This window comes from Erythrolamprus reginae, chromosome 5 (genome assembly GCF_031021105.1).
Source record: "Erythrolamprus reginae isolate rEryReg1 chromosome 5, rEryReg1.hap1, whole genome shotgun sequence".
In the NCBI taxonomy this organism is placed as follows: Eukaryota; Metazoa; Chordata; class Lepidosauria; order Squamata; family Dipsadidae; genus Erythrolamprus; species Erythrolamprus reginae.
The window spans coordinates 98,868,264-98,882,518 of record NC_091954.1 but is presented as its reverse complement, the minus strand read 5'-3'; the positions used below and the strand labels follow the sequence as shown (position 1 = coordinate 98,882,518).

Genomic DNA, 14,255 nt, shown 5'->3' with positions numbered 1-14,255 from the left:
CTAAATTCGACTGACTGTTAGAGACTGTCTTTCCAGTGATGGCAAACCTATGGCATGGGTGCCACAGGTGGCACGTGGAACCAAATCTGCTGCCATATGAGCCATTGCCTTAGCTCAGCTCCAATGTGCATGTGTGTGCTGGCCAGCTGATTTTTGGCTCACACAGAGGCATTTTTGACTTCTAGAGAGTCTCCAGGGGGATGGGGAAGGGCGTTTTTATCCTTCCCGAGCTCCAGGGAAGCCTTTGGAGCCTGGGGAAGGTGAAACATGAGACTACTGGGCCCACCAGAAGTTGGGAAACAGGCTTTTTCTGACTTCCAGGGAGGGGGGAAAGCTGTTTTCACCCTTCCCAGGCATTGAATTATGGGTGTGGGCACTCGCGGATGCACAATAGCGCGCACCCATGCTCTTTTGGCACCCAAGGAAAAAAAGGTTCGCCATCACTTGCCTATACTAATCTGGCTGCTGATACAGTTACTCTTTTCTCACTGTATCACATTTTTTTTCATATGGCTAAACAACATAATCATATAGCTTGCTGCCAGTGAGATAGCAATTGCTTTGTATCTCAGGATCTAATAACTATGATAACCTAATTTAAAAAGTGTTCAGAATCGCCTCGCATCCCCTAATCTTAGCAAACTTTAATACTGCAAGGTGGAAGTACTTAGACTGTGAGTCAATGACTCGGACCAAAGGTGAGGTGTAAATAGCAGGCACACCTGGTGAGAACTCATCTGCACTGAAAATCAGAGGACAGGTTTTTAAATAAGTATGCATAGAAACAGATTATATCCCTGACAGCATGAATGGGAGTCATGAGCTCCTAAACTCTATCGCAGCTTGGGTTTAAAAAAACGCAAACAAAAAACAATTCTAACAAAACAAGGAAACAATACTGTATTTTTCAGAGTATAAAATGCACCCTTCCCCTCCCTAAAAGAGGGTAGAAATGTTGGTGCATTTTATACACTGAATACAGCCATTTTTGGCTACCTGAAGCCCCGTCACCACATCCCATTTTTGCTATTATTATTATTATTATTATTATTATTATTATTATTATTATTATTTTGGTACGCAGAAAGTTTGGGAGGCTGGAGTGTATGCTCTTGGGGACTGAGGAAAGGCAAAACACCCCATTTTTTGCAAAAAAAAAAAAAAGGGTCAAAATCATTTTTGCCTTCCCCCAGCCACCAGGAACTATCTTCAGGCATCCTTGTTTGGGGGAACTGTGACACTCTCCCCTTGCCTATGTAGTTTCTGTGCACAATATGACTGTATGTATGCTTTTATTTACTGGGGTTTCTCTTTTAGATTTTTATATGTATAATTGCTATTTTAGATTCTAATTATTAGATTTTTCATTATGTATTGTTTTTATCACTGTTGTGAGCCACCCCGAGTCTACAGAGAGGGATGGCATACAAATCTAATAAATAATAATAATAATAATAATAATAATAATAATAATAATAATAATCCCAAAGTCACCCAATTTTTTTTTAAAAAGGGGTCCATTTTTTTGCATAAAAAATAGGACATGCAGAGGGTTTGGGAGACTTGCAGAGTCCTCCTGGGTCTGGGGACGAATCTTATTCACCAGTGCATCTTATAATCCAAAAAATATGATAACTTTCTTTTTAATCCTACAATCTAAGAATGAAATGACAAATTTAGGAAATAATCTGACAACGTTTTGCATCAATGAGCTATTAATCTACATTTTAATGCTGTTTTAGAATCCAATGCTAATCAAGTAAAGTTACTAGAAATAATAATAACAAACTTGTTGAGCCTCTTCACCATGTTGCACTAGTATCTACATTTTACTAAAATCTTTTAGACGTGTACCAAAATGCAGAAGTTGAAATTGGGGGAGGGTGTCCAAAAATACCTATATCTTAAACATTAGTCCATCTTTCTTTTTTCAAAGAGATACTAATGCTATTATTTCTGAACAAACCACTGAGCTATAAATAATGGACTTATTTTAAAAAATGCAAAGCTTCTTTCACTTGCAGAAACTTGAATTTGATTATTTTTTCAGGAGATATCACAGGTAAGGTCTGGTTCTGCTTACACAAACTATTCTACAATTTATTTGCTTGGTTGGATGCTGTTTGCACTAATTGTGCGGTTTCTAAAACCGCACAATTAGTGCCTGTTCTGGTAGCGCATCATTGGCTATAATATAATTATAGGCAATAAAATACATTCCAAGGTTTATAAACAATGGATATGTAGCGTCATACCATTGGTCTATTTAAGATAGAGAGGTAATCATAACTTTTGTAACGCTGGGAACTGCATGTGAAATCTTGTGCCATCTCATCTTAATGGCATTGTTCCACTGAACAATCTTTCAGTAATATTGTTTTAAAGTTTTATCAATAGCTTGGCAATGTTTTCTAGCCTTTAAAGTTGGTAAAGTACTAGTAAAGAAAGTGTGTATCTTAGCACTCAATCTGCCAATATTTGTTCAAGGGAAAAAAGAGACATCTTGCATCTGTTAGAGACTTGAGAGGCTTGTTAACCTAACACAGCAGCTGCTGTGCACACATTCGGAAATAAATCATTCCAATCAGAATGCATTGTCTGTGACCCGAGTTTCCAAGGGGAATGGTTTGCATGCTTTTAGCTACAATAATTCTGAGTTTGGAATTCTGCACTGACAGCAACAAATTAAATAACTATATCAGATTTCACAGGATCCATATTGTGCATATGGGCAGATGTCCATTTCAAACATAGTGCTGCTCCTGCCCTTACAGATGTCTTAGAGATTGTGCTCATCTTCCAATGATCATTCATAAGGAGCCTCAAACCCCGGATTTTACAAAATTAAAAGGTTTGAAGTAACCCTATGTGTGTTTACAAGAATGTGTGGGTGTGGGCATGTATGTATGTGTGTGTTTATGTGTGTATCAGTAAGGGCATGTCTGTGCACGTACACGGACCAGATTACCTCATGGACCGCCTTCTGCGGCACGAATCCCAGCAACCAGTTAGGTCCCACAGAGTGGGTCTTCTCCGGGTCCCGTCAACTAAACAATGCCGCTTGGCGGGACCCAGGGGAAGAGCCTTCTCTGTGGCGGCCCCGGCCCTCTGGAACCAACTCCCCCCAGAGATTAGAATTGCCCCCACCCTCCTTGCCTTTCGTAAGCTACTTAAAACCCACCTCTGCCACCAGGCATGGGGGAATTAAGATTCCGTTTCCCCCTAGGCCTTTACAATTGTATGCATGGTATGTTTGCATGTATGCTTGGTTTTTTATATTAAGGGGTTTTAATTCACTTTTAGTATTGGATTATTATTGTACACTGTTTATGATTGCTGTTAGCCGCCCCTATAAACCAAATAAATAAATAAATAAATAAATAAATAAATAAATAAATAAATAAATAAATAAATAAATAAATAAATAAATAAATAAATAAATAAATAAATAAATAAATAAATAAATAAATAAATAATAAACGAACAAATGAACAAATAAACAAACAAACAAACAAACAAACATACACACACACACAAGTAAAGGTGTGTGTGTGAGTGAGAGAAAAGAAGCATAACAAAATTGACAAATTGAAGGAGGTCTGAATACTTTCTTAATTTTTTCTCTCTCTGTGTGTATGTGTGTGTGTGTGTGTGTTTGTGTGTGTGTGTGTGTGTTTGTGCACACACACACATTGTCTGGGCATAAATGGCACACAATGACAACCCACAACACTGAGAATTGGAAAATAATTAGGAACCTACTGTTGGTATGGTTCTCCACCCATTTATTGATGTAGCTCGCAACAGCTATATTTTGAGTAAAATCCACAACTTCAACTTCAGCTTTAAAGTATTTTTTCAGCAGCTGCAAAAATTTATCGTTAACATGATATCCGTTCTGCACATAAAGGGAATTGGCAAGCTTCATCACGTAATGGCTATTGTCAGTAGCAGCCATATCAGAAAGCTCTTTTAGGAAGACAAATTCTTCACCTGAAATTAGAGAAAGAGATTAAAATTGGTTTGACAGAACTGGCAAATATGTTGAGAGCTTAACATATCTCACTACCTTCCTTGGGAAAAAGGATTAATGAGCACTGATATTTCAGTGAAGTCAGGTAGTAAGAAATACTTCATATAATTAACCTTTCTTTGAGAAAAATGAGAGGAAACAACGAAGACAAATCTCCAAAGGGCTTTACGGGCAAAACTCCACTTCAGTATGGACTTCTTTGGCTATACAGTATTATCAGGAAGTGCTCATTAAGTGCACCATGACTTTCCTCCTTCCTTTCTTTAAAACTGAAAGCAGTTTTTACCACTCAGTTGTGAACAAAGGCTCAAGTTCTCCTTTGGAGCCTGCTTAATCTAGCAATAGCATTACAGTTTACAACTCTCTTGCCAAAATCCTGATTGTGAATTTTCTTTGCATTCAGGAAGACATGATGGTGATATCAACTGCCCATCATAGTTCCCTCTAAGCTGAGCAGTGAGCAATCGCTCACTTAAAAATCATCATCAACTCAAGAGTTTTCCAAACCTGCCCAGAAGCCGAGAGGGAAAGAGTGAGAGGGAAGGAGAGAGAGAGGAAGAGAGGAAGAGAGAGAAACAGATAGAAAAAAGAGAGGAAGAAAAAGAGAAAGAAAAAGAATGGGAGTAAGGAAGAGAGAAAGAAAATCAAAATCTAGTTTGAAACTAGCTCAACTATTTAAGTGGCATTTTGATATTGATAGAGTTGCCCTATTATGAGCTCACTGTTATAGACACACAGTACAGTATTTTATTTTGAAATTCTCTGAGGCAAAACAGGGTGGGTTATTTATTTATTTATTTATTTATTTATTTATTTATATGTCTGTCTATTTATTTATTTATTTATTTATTTATTTATTTATTTATTTACTTACTTACTTACTTACTTACTTACTTACTTACTTACTTACTTACTTATTTACTTACTTATTATTTCTGTGCCGCCCAGTCCCGAAGGGACTACCGCTCAGACACTATACTTTTCCGCCCCCCCCCCCCAAAAAAATTAGAGGGAACACTGCTGCCCATGTCACATTCCCGTTGCCAGAGTTCTTTTAATTTGTCTCATTCACTCTTTCCTCCAATACAAATTCCAGGTGATATAAATTACTACAGAGATCTATGTAATTTTCAGCAGGCAAACAGAATGTTATTAGAATGGGTTACGTTCAGAGGACAATACATGGCTCTCTACATGGGGCTACCTTTGAAAAATGTTCGGAAACTTCAGATCGTGCAGAACGCAGCCGCGAGAGCCATCGTGGGGCTTCCAAGATTCACCCACGTTTCTTCAACACTCCGTGGCTTGCATTGGCTGCCGATCGGTTTCTGGTCACAATTCAAAGTGTTGGTCATGACCTTTAAAGCCCTACATGGCATTGGACCAGATTACCTCCGGAACCGCCTGCTACCGCACGAATCCCAGCGACCGATAAGGTCCCACAGAGTTGGCCTTCTCCGGGTCCTGTCGACTAAACAATGTCGTTTGGCGGGCCCCAGGGGAAGAGCCTTCTCTGTGGCAGCCCCGGCCCTCTGGAACCAACTCCCCCCGGAGATTAGAACTGCCCCCACCCTCCTTGTCTTTCGTAAACTACTCAAGATTCACTTATACCGCCAGGCATGGGGGTGTTGAGACACCTTTCCCCTAGGCTTTTTTATACTTTGTTTTATGTTTGGTATGAATGTGCTGTTTGTTTTTTAAAATAATGATAGGGTTTTATATGTTTTTTAATATTAGATTTGTCCCACTACTATATTGTTTCTATTACTGTTATGAGCCGCCCCGAGTCTTTGGAGAGGGGCGGCATACAAATCTAATTAATAATAATAATAATAATAATAATAATAATAATAATAATAATAGGGTTTATTTTTCATGCAATCAGTGTTCTCCACTCTCAACTCCTTCCTTCTTCAAATCCAAGATTTGGATCCTGAATAATGGCTATTTAAGTTTGAAATGTGCTATGGTACGGGTCACCATGGAACAAGGATAACAGATAACATATTTGGGATGCTGACAGCTAAGAGGTTATTGGGGCCACATAACAGATATGTTATAGGAAACTGTTTTCATCTATTTTCTATCTTAAAAAGCCCAGAAACTACATTTTAGAGATGCAAAAAGGAATTTTATGGTTGCCTATGACCTACTTCCTAGTGTATCTTTAATCAGCCCAAAATTTGGGGGAATCAAAATTGGATTCTGACTTCCTAAAATTGAACTCTGTCTTCCTATAATTGGGCAAAATGTTATCACACAATTCCCCACAGCCCAAATCAAATTATTTTCTTGTCAGGAAAGATGAAAGAAATACTTCTTGACTTTCAATTATTTCCTTCAGCGCTTAAGAGTTGGTCATTCAAATTTAAGATGCAGTAAAGAAGGAAAGACATTCACCTGAGTAAAAATAAAAGGACAGAGGTACTTACTTTTTCTTGCAGGATAGAATTTGCTCATGCCTATTGCTCGAGGCTCTGCCCACCCACACCATTTGGGTTTTTTTACCTCTGAGCATGCACAGAACACTCTGTGCAAACGCAGAGGGTAAAAGTACCCAAATAGTGGGATTTGGGGGGGGGGGGGGCGGCAGAGCCTCCCATTTAGGACTGTATGACTGTAACTTGTTGCTTGTATCCTAAGATTTTTATTAATATTGAATGTTACTTCATTGCTTATTTCACCCCTATGACAATCATTAAGTGTTGTACCGCATGATTCTTGACAAATCTATATTTTCTTTTATGTAAATTGAGAGCATATGCACCAACACAAATTCCTTGTGTGGCCAATCATTGGCCAATAAAGAATTCTATTCTATTCTATTCTAATTCATTCCATTCCATTCCATTAAATTAGAAAGAATAAGCTTTTACTCATTGGTCAATTATGGAGGCCTGAAATACAACAGGATACAACTGCTATTGAGATGTTAACAGCTGATAACCATATTACTTTAGAGATGCTAATAGGCCTGTACCTCGTCCTTTAAAAACACACACACATTAAACAAATTTGCGAACATTTGAGAAAATTGTGCTAGAATTTTGATCATCATTTGTCCTACATGCAAATTCAGAAACAAACCCTATAACCATAATTTTTCTTCATATATTTTCTTTTTAATTTTTTAATTCTTAACTGCTCAGAGTTAACTGTAGAGCCTTAATTATTTTTTTTTACTGGATGGTGGGACTTAGGGGGGAAAAACCCTCTAGATACTTTTATTTATATTGCTTTTTAAAAGTTTTCACGGCTGCTAATTTCTCCCCATCACTAACCTTTAATCTATTTAAATAAAGCAATAATTTCAAAAAATAATACAAAGTGAATTCACTAGAAAGAAATAGTTGTAATTTAGGATAGTTTTATATTATTGCAAGTCAGCCATCACATTTTATCATTGTGATTTCTATTTCTCTCTATTCCTTCTTCTTGTCTTTTCTTTTTTAATAGACATGTATAGAAAAATGATCTCTCTACAAGGGAAAAAAAGACTAGCTAATAGAAGCAACATGCTTCATCTGACAATGAGTTTTTATAAACATACTTATCTGCCTTTAGGTTTCCTGCTTTTAGTGGGAACTTTCCAACCACTTATAAATATTTATTCAGATCTTCCAGCTGTATAAAGTTTGCTATATTATTCTACAAATTTCTACTTAGCTCCTTTAAAGTCTTCTTGAAAAGTTATACTAATGGTGTTTACTCTAGATGTAAACACTGGATTTTTATAATATGAACTACTCAATGGGTGACCTCCCCTATTCCTGGAGTATGACACAGATATACCTGAGCTACTTTTTCTGCATAAAAGTTGTGTATGTGTTTAAAATAAATATTATGATTTTATATGGTACTGTTAATTCTTATTTCCCTCTCCACTGAAGGCTATTTTCTGAATTTGAATGTAGGACAAATGATCAAAATTCTAGCACAATTTTCTCATTAAATTTGTTTGCATTTTCTTTTCAGAACAAAAATCCTTTGCTTGATTCCCTGGAATTTTCTACTTGTCTATTCCAACCTTCAATCAGATGCTCAAGAGAATTATGTCAGTTCTTTTAATTTTTTAAGATCTAGTATCCCTATTTTTCTCCCTGTGCTTTCTCCTTTGGAGAAAACCTCAGGATACCATACAACTAAACATCTTCTCTATTTTCAACAGGAAAAAAAGAGAAATTGTGTCTGATCTCCTAAGCATATGAACAAGACCTGTTTATAAATATGAATTGAGGTTGTCTGCAATTTGCTGGGTCAGATGTGCTCTGTGCCAAAGCTAACAACTTGTACCAACAGATGCAACATAGTCAAACAAAAGATTGTCACAGAACATATGTTAAGCTACTGGTAAATGCCATTTCTCCTTTTTAATATTAGTGTCTCGTCTTTCTATGCAAAAGATCACATTTCTAGCAATATGAATATTTACCTAAAGCAACCGATCACCACTCCTGTTCAGAATCTTAATAATAATGAATAAAGAAATAAAGAAAACAGAACAGTTGCCTGTTAAAGATATGATTGACAGGCAAACAGATAAAGTTCAATGAGATTTAATTATACAGAAGCATCATTTCATTACCCTAGTAGGTAATACCATCATTATACACTGCTCAAAAAAAATAAAGGGAACACTTAAACTACACAATATAACTCCAAGTAAATCAAACTTCTGTGAACTCAAACTGCCCACTTAGGAAGCAACACTGACAATCAGTTTCACATGCTGTTGTACACATTCAACTTTGTACACAACAAAGTATTCAGTGAGAATATTTCATTCATTCAGATCTAGGATGTGTTATCTGAGTGTTCCCTTTATTTTTTTGAGCAGTATATATACAGTATTATCATCAAAAGAGTGGTGTGGGATGGCCTAGTGGTGAAGTTGTTCGCCTCCTATTGAGAGTTCAATCCTAGGTAGTGATAATGTTTCTCTCCTAGGGTGCAAAGGAAAAAGCACATGCTGTGAACTCTGTATGGCATCAGAAAGGATATCAGTAAACCCTCAGCTCCATCCAGTTGCCTTGACTCAATCCCAAATTAAGGGAACCACAGGGTCAGTACGCACAGTACTGGAAACAAGAAAACCCCCCTCCAATATTAACAATCATTTCTAAGTTTATGGAATGTGCGGAGATGTCAAAAATTACAATGGAGATTCATAATAAAAAAGACTCTGATTACTATAATATATGGGACAACTGGTACAAATAGACCAACGCAAAAAAATATCTAACTTTTATTTTATAAACTATTAAATTTCTCTTATCTTTCAACGTTTTGAATTCAAAATACCATTGATTAATAAAACAATTTCAATACCGATAATAAATAAATAAATAAATAAAAATTTGATCAGAAACTGATTCCGACAACATTACTCTTTTTACCTGTTTTTTAAACTTAATTAAACAATGATTTCCACTATAATTTCATAATTTAATTATTCATTTTATTTCATATTAACCAAGCTATACCTTTTTTCTCTTTCAATATTTACTACCTAGATATAAATATATTTTCTTTTCTTTTTCCTCTTTTTTTTCATTATTGATATATTACTGATACACCCAATAATATATCAATATACCTTGTCATATCTCCTGATAATTTCTGCTACTCAGGCAGATCTTCCCCTCCACCCCCCCTTATTTATTTAACTTTTTTACTCCTTATACTTCTCTTTTCCTAAATACTTTATACAATCTTAATCCTACTTTTCTACTTACTTTTCTACAAATACGCCTTTTACTATCCTTACTATCATTTATTATTCTTATAGGTTCTAATTAACATGATAAGACAGATAAATGAATTATTGATAGTAATAAGATACAAATGTGAACACTGAATTTTTGTTACAATGTAAGATATATACAGTGGTACCTCATGATACGAACAGCCCGAGATACGAACCCGGAAGTTCGGGTTTGGCGTTCGGGTTCAGGAGGACGCTGAGAAGCCCCCCGGCTGCTTTAAAAGGTGACAGCCGGGCGGCGGGGCTTCTCGGCGGCCTCCCGAACGCCGAACCCAGAAGTTCGGCAAAAGTTCGGGTTCGGGAGGCCGCTGAGAAGCCCCGCCGCCCGGCTGTCACCTTTTGAAACAGCCGGGGGGCTTCTCGGCGGCCTCCCGAACGCTGAACCCGGAAGTTCGGGTTTGGCGTTCGGGTTCAGGAGGACGCTGAGAAGCCTCCCGGCTGTTTCAAAAGATGACAGCCGGGCGTCGTTTTTTTGCCGGGGGGGGGGGGTTTCGTTGCACGGATTAATTGATTTTACATTGTTTCCTATGGGAAACAATGTTTCATCTTACGAACTTTTCGTCTTACGAACCTCCCCCGGGAACCAATTAGGTTCGTAAGACGAGGTATTACTGTATTTTGAAATGCAATACCATGTAATAAATACCCTTACCCCTTTTGAATTTATGTATCCCCCTCCTCCTCCCCCCACTTACCCTTTGTTAATTAATAAACTTTATTTTAAAAAAAGAAAAGAAAAGAGAGTAGTAGATAATATCATCATCAGGGAACTGATATTACTAGTTGGGTAATGAAACCTCAGCAAAATCAAAGAACATCAAGATTTCCGTAGTTCAATCCTGAGCTAAATACTGTTTTCCGATTAGATGCATCATAAACATTAAGTACCTAGACTTATTTTTTTAATTGACTTGAAAAATATTATTGAAGCATGTTACCATTTTTCAAACCTTCGTAGCCCATGGAGTGCTGAATTTCTTTCAGGGTGGAACCGTGAGCGCCGAGCTCCACCATCCCCATCGTTATTGCTATTCCCAGCGGGGAGAAAATAATATTTTCATCTTCTCCTCTAGCTCGCAGCTGATTGTAAACATTCACAGAAAATTCTGCAATGGTTTCATCAGGAAAACTGGTGCTGAAGGCTTCGCTGTGCAAAACAAGTAGCAACAGGAGTCCAAGAACAAACATGGTCGAAGAGTTTCAGATCTGCAAGGCAAAGAAGAAGGATAGAAAGTGAATCTTACAGTGCGCACACATGATGGATTAAGTAGGATCATTAAATCAATATGTGCCTAGTGTAAAGGAAGGATGTTTTTCTGGTTTTTTAAAAAAGCTCCCCACTGAAGAAATAAAAAGTCACTCAGAAAATGGAACTCAGAAAAAAGAAACTCGGTTCTAACTAGAGGTTTGGTTCCTTCTGACCATTTTTGTCATTAAAAGAACGGGTATTGCTCCATAGGGAACAATGCTTTTCCATCACCAAGGATAGAACTTTGAAGAAAAGATTAACATCATCTCTAGCTACAGAGCAAGACTTAAGACTTTTCCTGTAATAATAATAATACAGTGATCCCTCGATTTTCGCGGGTTCAAACTTCGCGAAACGGCTATACCACGGTTTTTCAAAAAATATTAATTTAAAAATACTCCATGGGGTTTTTTTTATACCACGGTTTTTCCCACCCAATGACATCATACGTCATCACCAAACTTTAGTCTGCCATTGCTGATTGGCCGAAATCTCAGCCAATCAGCATTGTCATCGCAAAAATTTCACCCATCATTGCGGATGGGACGAAAGTGCTCTCAGCTAAGGGACTGCGAGAGAGGCGGGGCGGGCATTCTCAAAGCGCTCAGAGCGGCTAGCGGCTGAATGAGGAGGACGAGAAGCCGTAGCCACCAGTGCTGCTGCAGGAGGACCCACGCCCCAAGAAAGCTGGTGAGAGGGGCGGATCAGGTGGACAGGGGGGTAGCGGCGAGGGGGACGGAGGCGCTGGGGGGGGGAGGGGGCGGCCGACATTCAAAACAATCTTCGCTGGCCTCTGCACTTTCGTCGCTCCTGCCCCCCAACTTCAAGCCCGGGTCCTTGCGCGGCCTTGGAAAAGGGTGCACGGGGGGGTAGTTTGTGGCTGTCCATAGCCAAAAATGGTGTTTTTACTTCCACATCTCTACTTCACGGAAATTCGACTTTCGCGGGCGGTCTGGGAACGCAACCCTCGCGAAAATCGAGGGATCACTGTAATAATAATAATAATAATAACAACAACAACAACAATACCTTTATTTATAGTGCCCAATTAACAAAGGGTATAACAGCAAGCCATATACAACAACCAAAGACACAGTAGGCACTATACACACTTAAATAAATAAATAAATAAATAAATAAATAAATAAAACAAACTCAATTAATAAAACCACAAAATTTGTTAAGAACACTCCCAACCTCTCCAATGTCTTCCCCTCTTGCTGATCCCCAGAACAAGGATGTTTCAATTTGCCGAATCAAAGAGGAATGTCTTTAATGCCTTGCGGAAACGGAGAAGATTCTTTTCTACCCGAAGCTCTAAGGGAAGACTGCTCCACAGGCATGGGGCCAGATCTTGAAAGCCCTGCAATTTTGATCCCCTTGTTCCCCTTGTCTTTATTTTTAGCTTTCTACTTGTCTTTTGGGGAGACGCGATGACCTTTTTCTTTCTTTTGGGGGGAGTTAGAACCAAAGAACATGGAATAAAATAAGACACAACGTAATAAGAGTAAGAGGCAATGAGAGCTGCATATATTTTAGTGCCAGGATAGAGGGAAATGCTACAAATCAAAAGCTTGGCCCATCAGCACACCAAAGATATGTAGTATAGCGCAGTGAAGGGCTACCAAAATTTTTACTACCACACTGTGGGCATGGCTTATGCAGGATGCCCTGCATTTTCTTGCAACTTCTTTCAGTGCAAATTGGGTGCTCTGGGGTGGAGCTCCATTTTTGCTCCCCCACTGTGTTCCACCCGGATCTGAAGCTTCCGGACACTTTTCAAAGGTAGCCCCATGTAGATAGTTAGGATAAGTTGCTTCTTTTGGCTTTTTTGGCTTCTTGGCTTTCTCCACCAATAAAGTAAGGCCATTGGCTTTCTTCACCTTGCAATGATCTTTGAATTCTTCGCAACAACGCAACATTTTCTCATCATTACAATGGCAGATGGAACACTGAATGGATGTTATGGTATACTGGGAAAAGGATGGAGAAGAATAATAATATAGGTTACTCTAATAAGGTCTACCATGATGTTAGGAAAAACTTCCGAAGAGAAGGATTTAGGGGTAGTGATTTCTGACAGTCTCAAAATGGGTGAGCAGTGTGGTCGGGCAGTAGGAAAAGCAAGTAGGATGCTTGGCTGCATAGCTAGAGGTATAACAAGCAGGAAGAGGGAGATTGTGATCCCCTTATATAGAGCACTGGTGAGACCACATTTGGAGTACTGTGTTCAGTTCTGGAGACCTCACCTACAAAAAGATATTGACAAAATTGAACGGGTCCAAAGACGGGCTACAAGAATGGTGGAAGGTCTTAAGCATAAAACGTATCAGGAAAGACTTAATGAACTCAATCTGTATAGTCTGAAGGACAGAAGGAAAAGGGGGGACATGATCGAAACATTTAAATATGTTAAAGGGTTAAATAAGGTTCAGGAGGGAAGTGTTTTTAATAGGAAAGTGAACACAAGAACAAGGGGACACAATCTGAAGTTAGTTGGGGGAAAGATCGAAAGCAACATGAGAAAATATTATTTCACTGAAAGAGTAGTAGATCCTTGGAACAAACTTCCAGCAGACGTGGTTGGTAAATCCACAGTAACTGAATTTAAACATGTCTGGGATAAACATACTGTATATCCATTGTAAGATAAAATACCGGAAATAGTATAAGGGCAGACTAGATGGACCATGAGGTCTTTTTCTGCCGTCAGTCTTCTATGTTTCTATGTTTCTATGTTTTAGGACCCCTGAGAAGAACAAGATTCATTGGTGACTCGGGGCTTCTCATGTCCACCATGCTCAGTTCTACGCATATGCAGTAAAATATGGGATACCTCAAGCGAAGTAATGTTTCATGGTTGAATTATATGCTATACCAAAGCAGCCTATGCGGAACAGAGACTATTTCAGAGTAAGCAGAAAGAGAGAAAAGTTCATACTCTTATTCTCACAAGTTCACCAAGGGAATCATATTCCATACATCATTGGGGGGAAAAAGAATTTCTTCACTGGACAGGAAAGAATTCTGTGCAATGCCTTCCAGCTAGAAATGACATTCTTCCCTATCAAGTCCATCTTTGGTGATCAGAATGACATTTTGTAGTAATTCCAACTTCTGTCCTTCATCACACAGGGCAACATTTGAGAATCAGCAGAGTTCATTCCAAGCCACTAAGTTTGTAGTTCTTAAAAAAAACCCTTAGGTCT

At 38.3% G+C, this 14,255-nt stretch overlaps 1 protein-coding gene across 1 annotated transcript in view; it reads right to left on the bottom strand.

The window, feature by feature from the left end:
* Positions 1 to 14,255, bottom strand: part of SERPINI1 (serpin family I member 1) — a 186,313-nt gene that overhangs the window by 60,842 nt on the left and 111,216 nt on the right. Inside the window, exons 2-3 of the mRNA XM_070754139.1 lie at positions 10,736 to 11,003; positions 3,763 to 3,993 (exon numbers count right to left, since the gene is read on the bottom strand). Of these exons, the coding sequence (XP_070610240.1) occupies positions 3,763 to 3,993; positions 10,736 to 10,985 (481 nt within the window). The 5' untranslated portion in view covers positions 10,986 to 11,003. The remainder of the gene's footprint in view (positions 1 to 3,762; positions 3,994 to 10,735; positions 11,004 to 14,255) is intronic.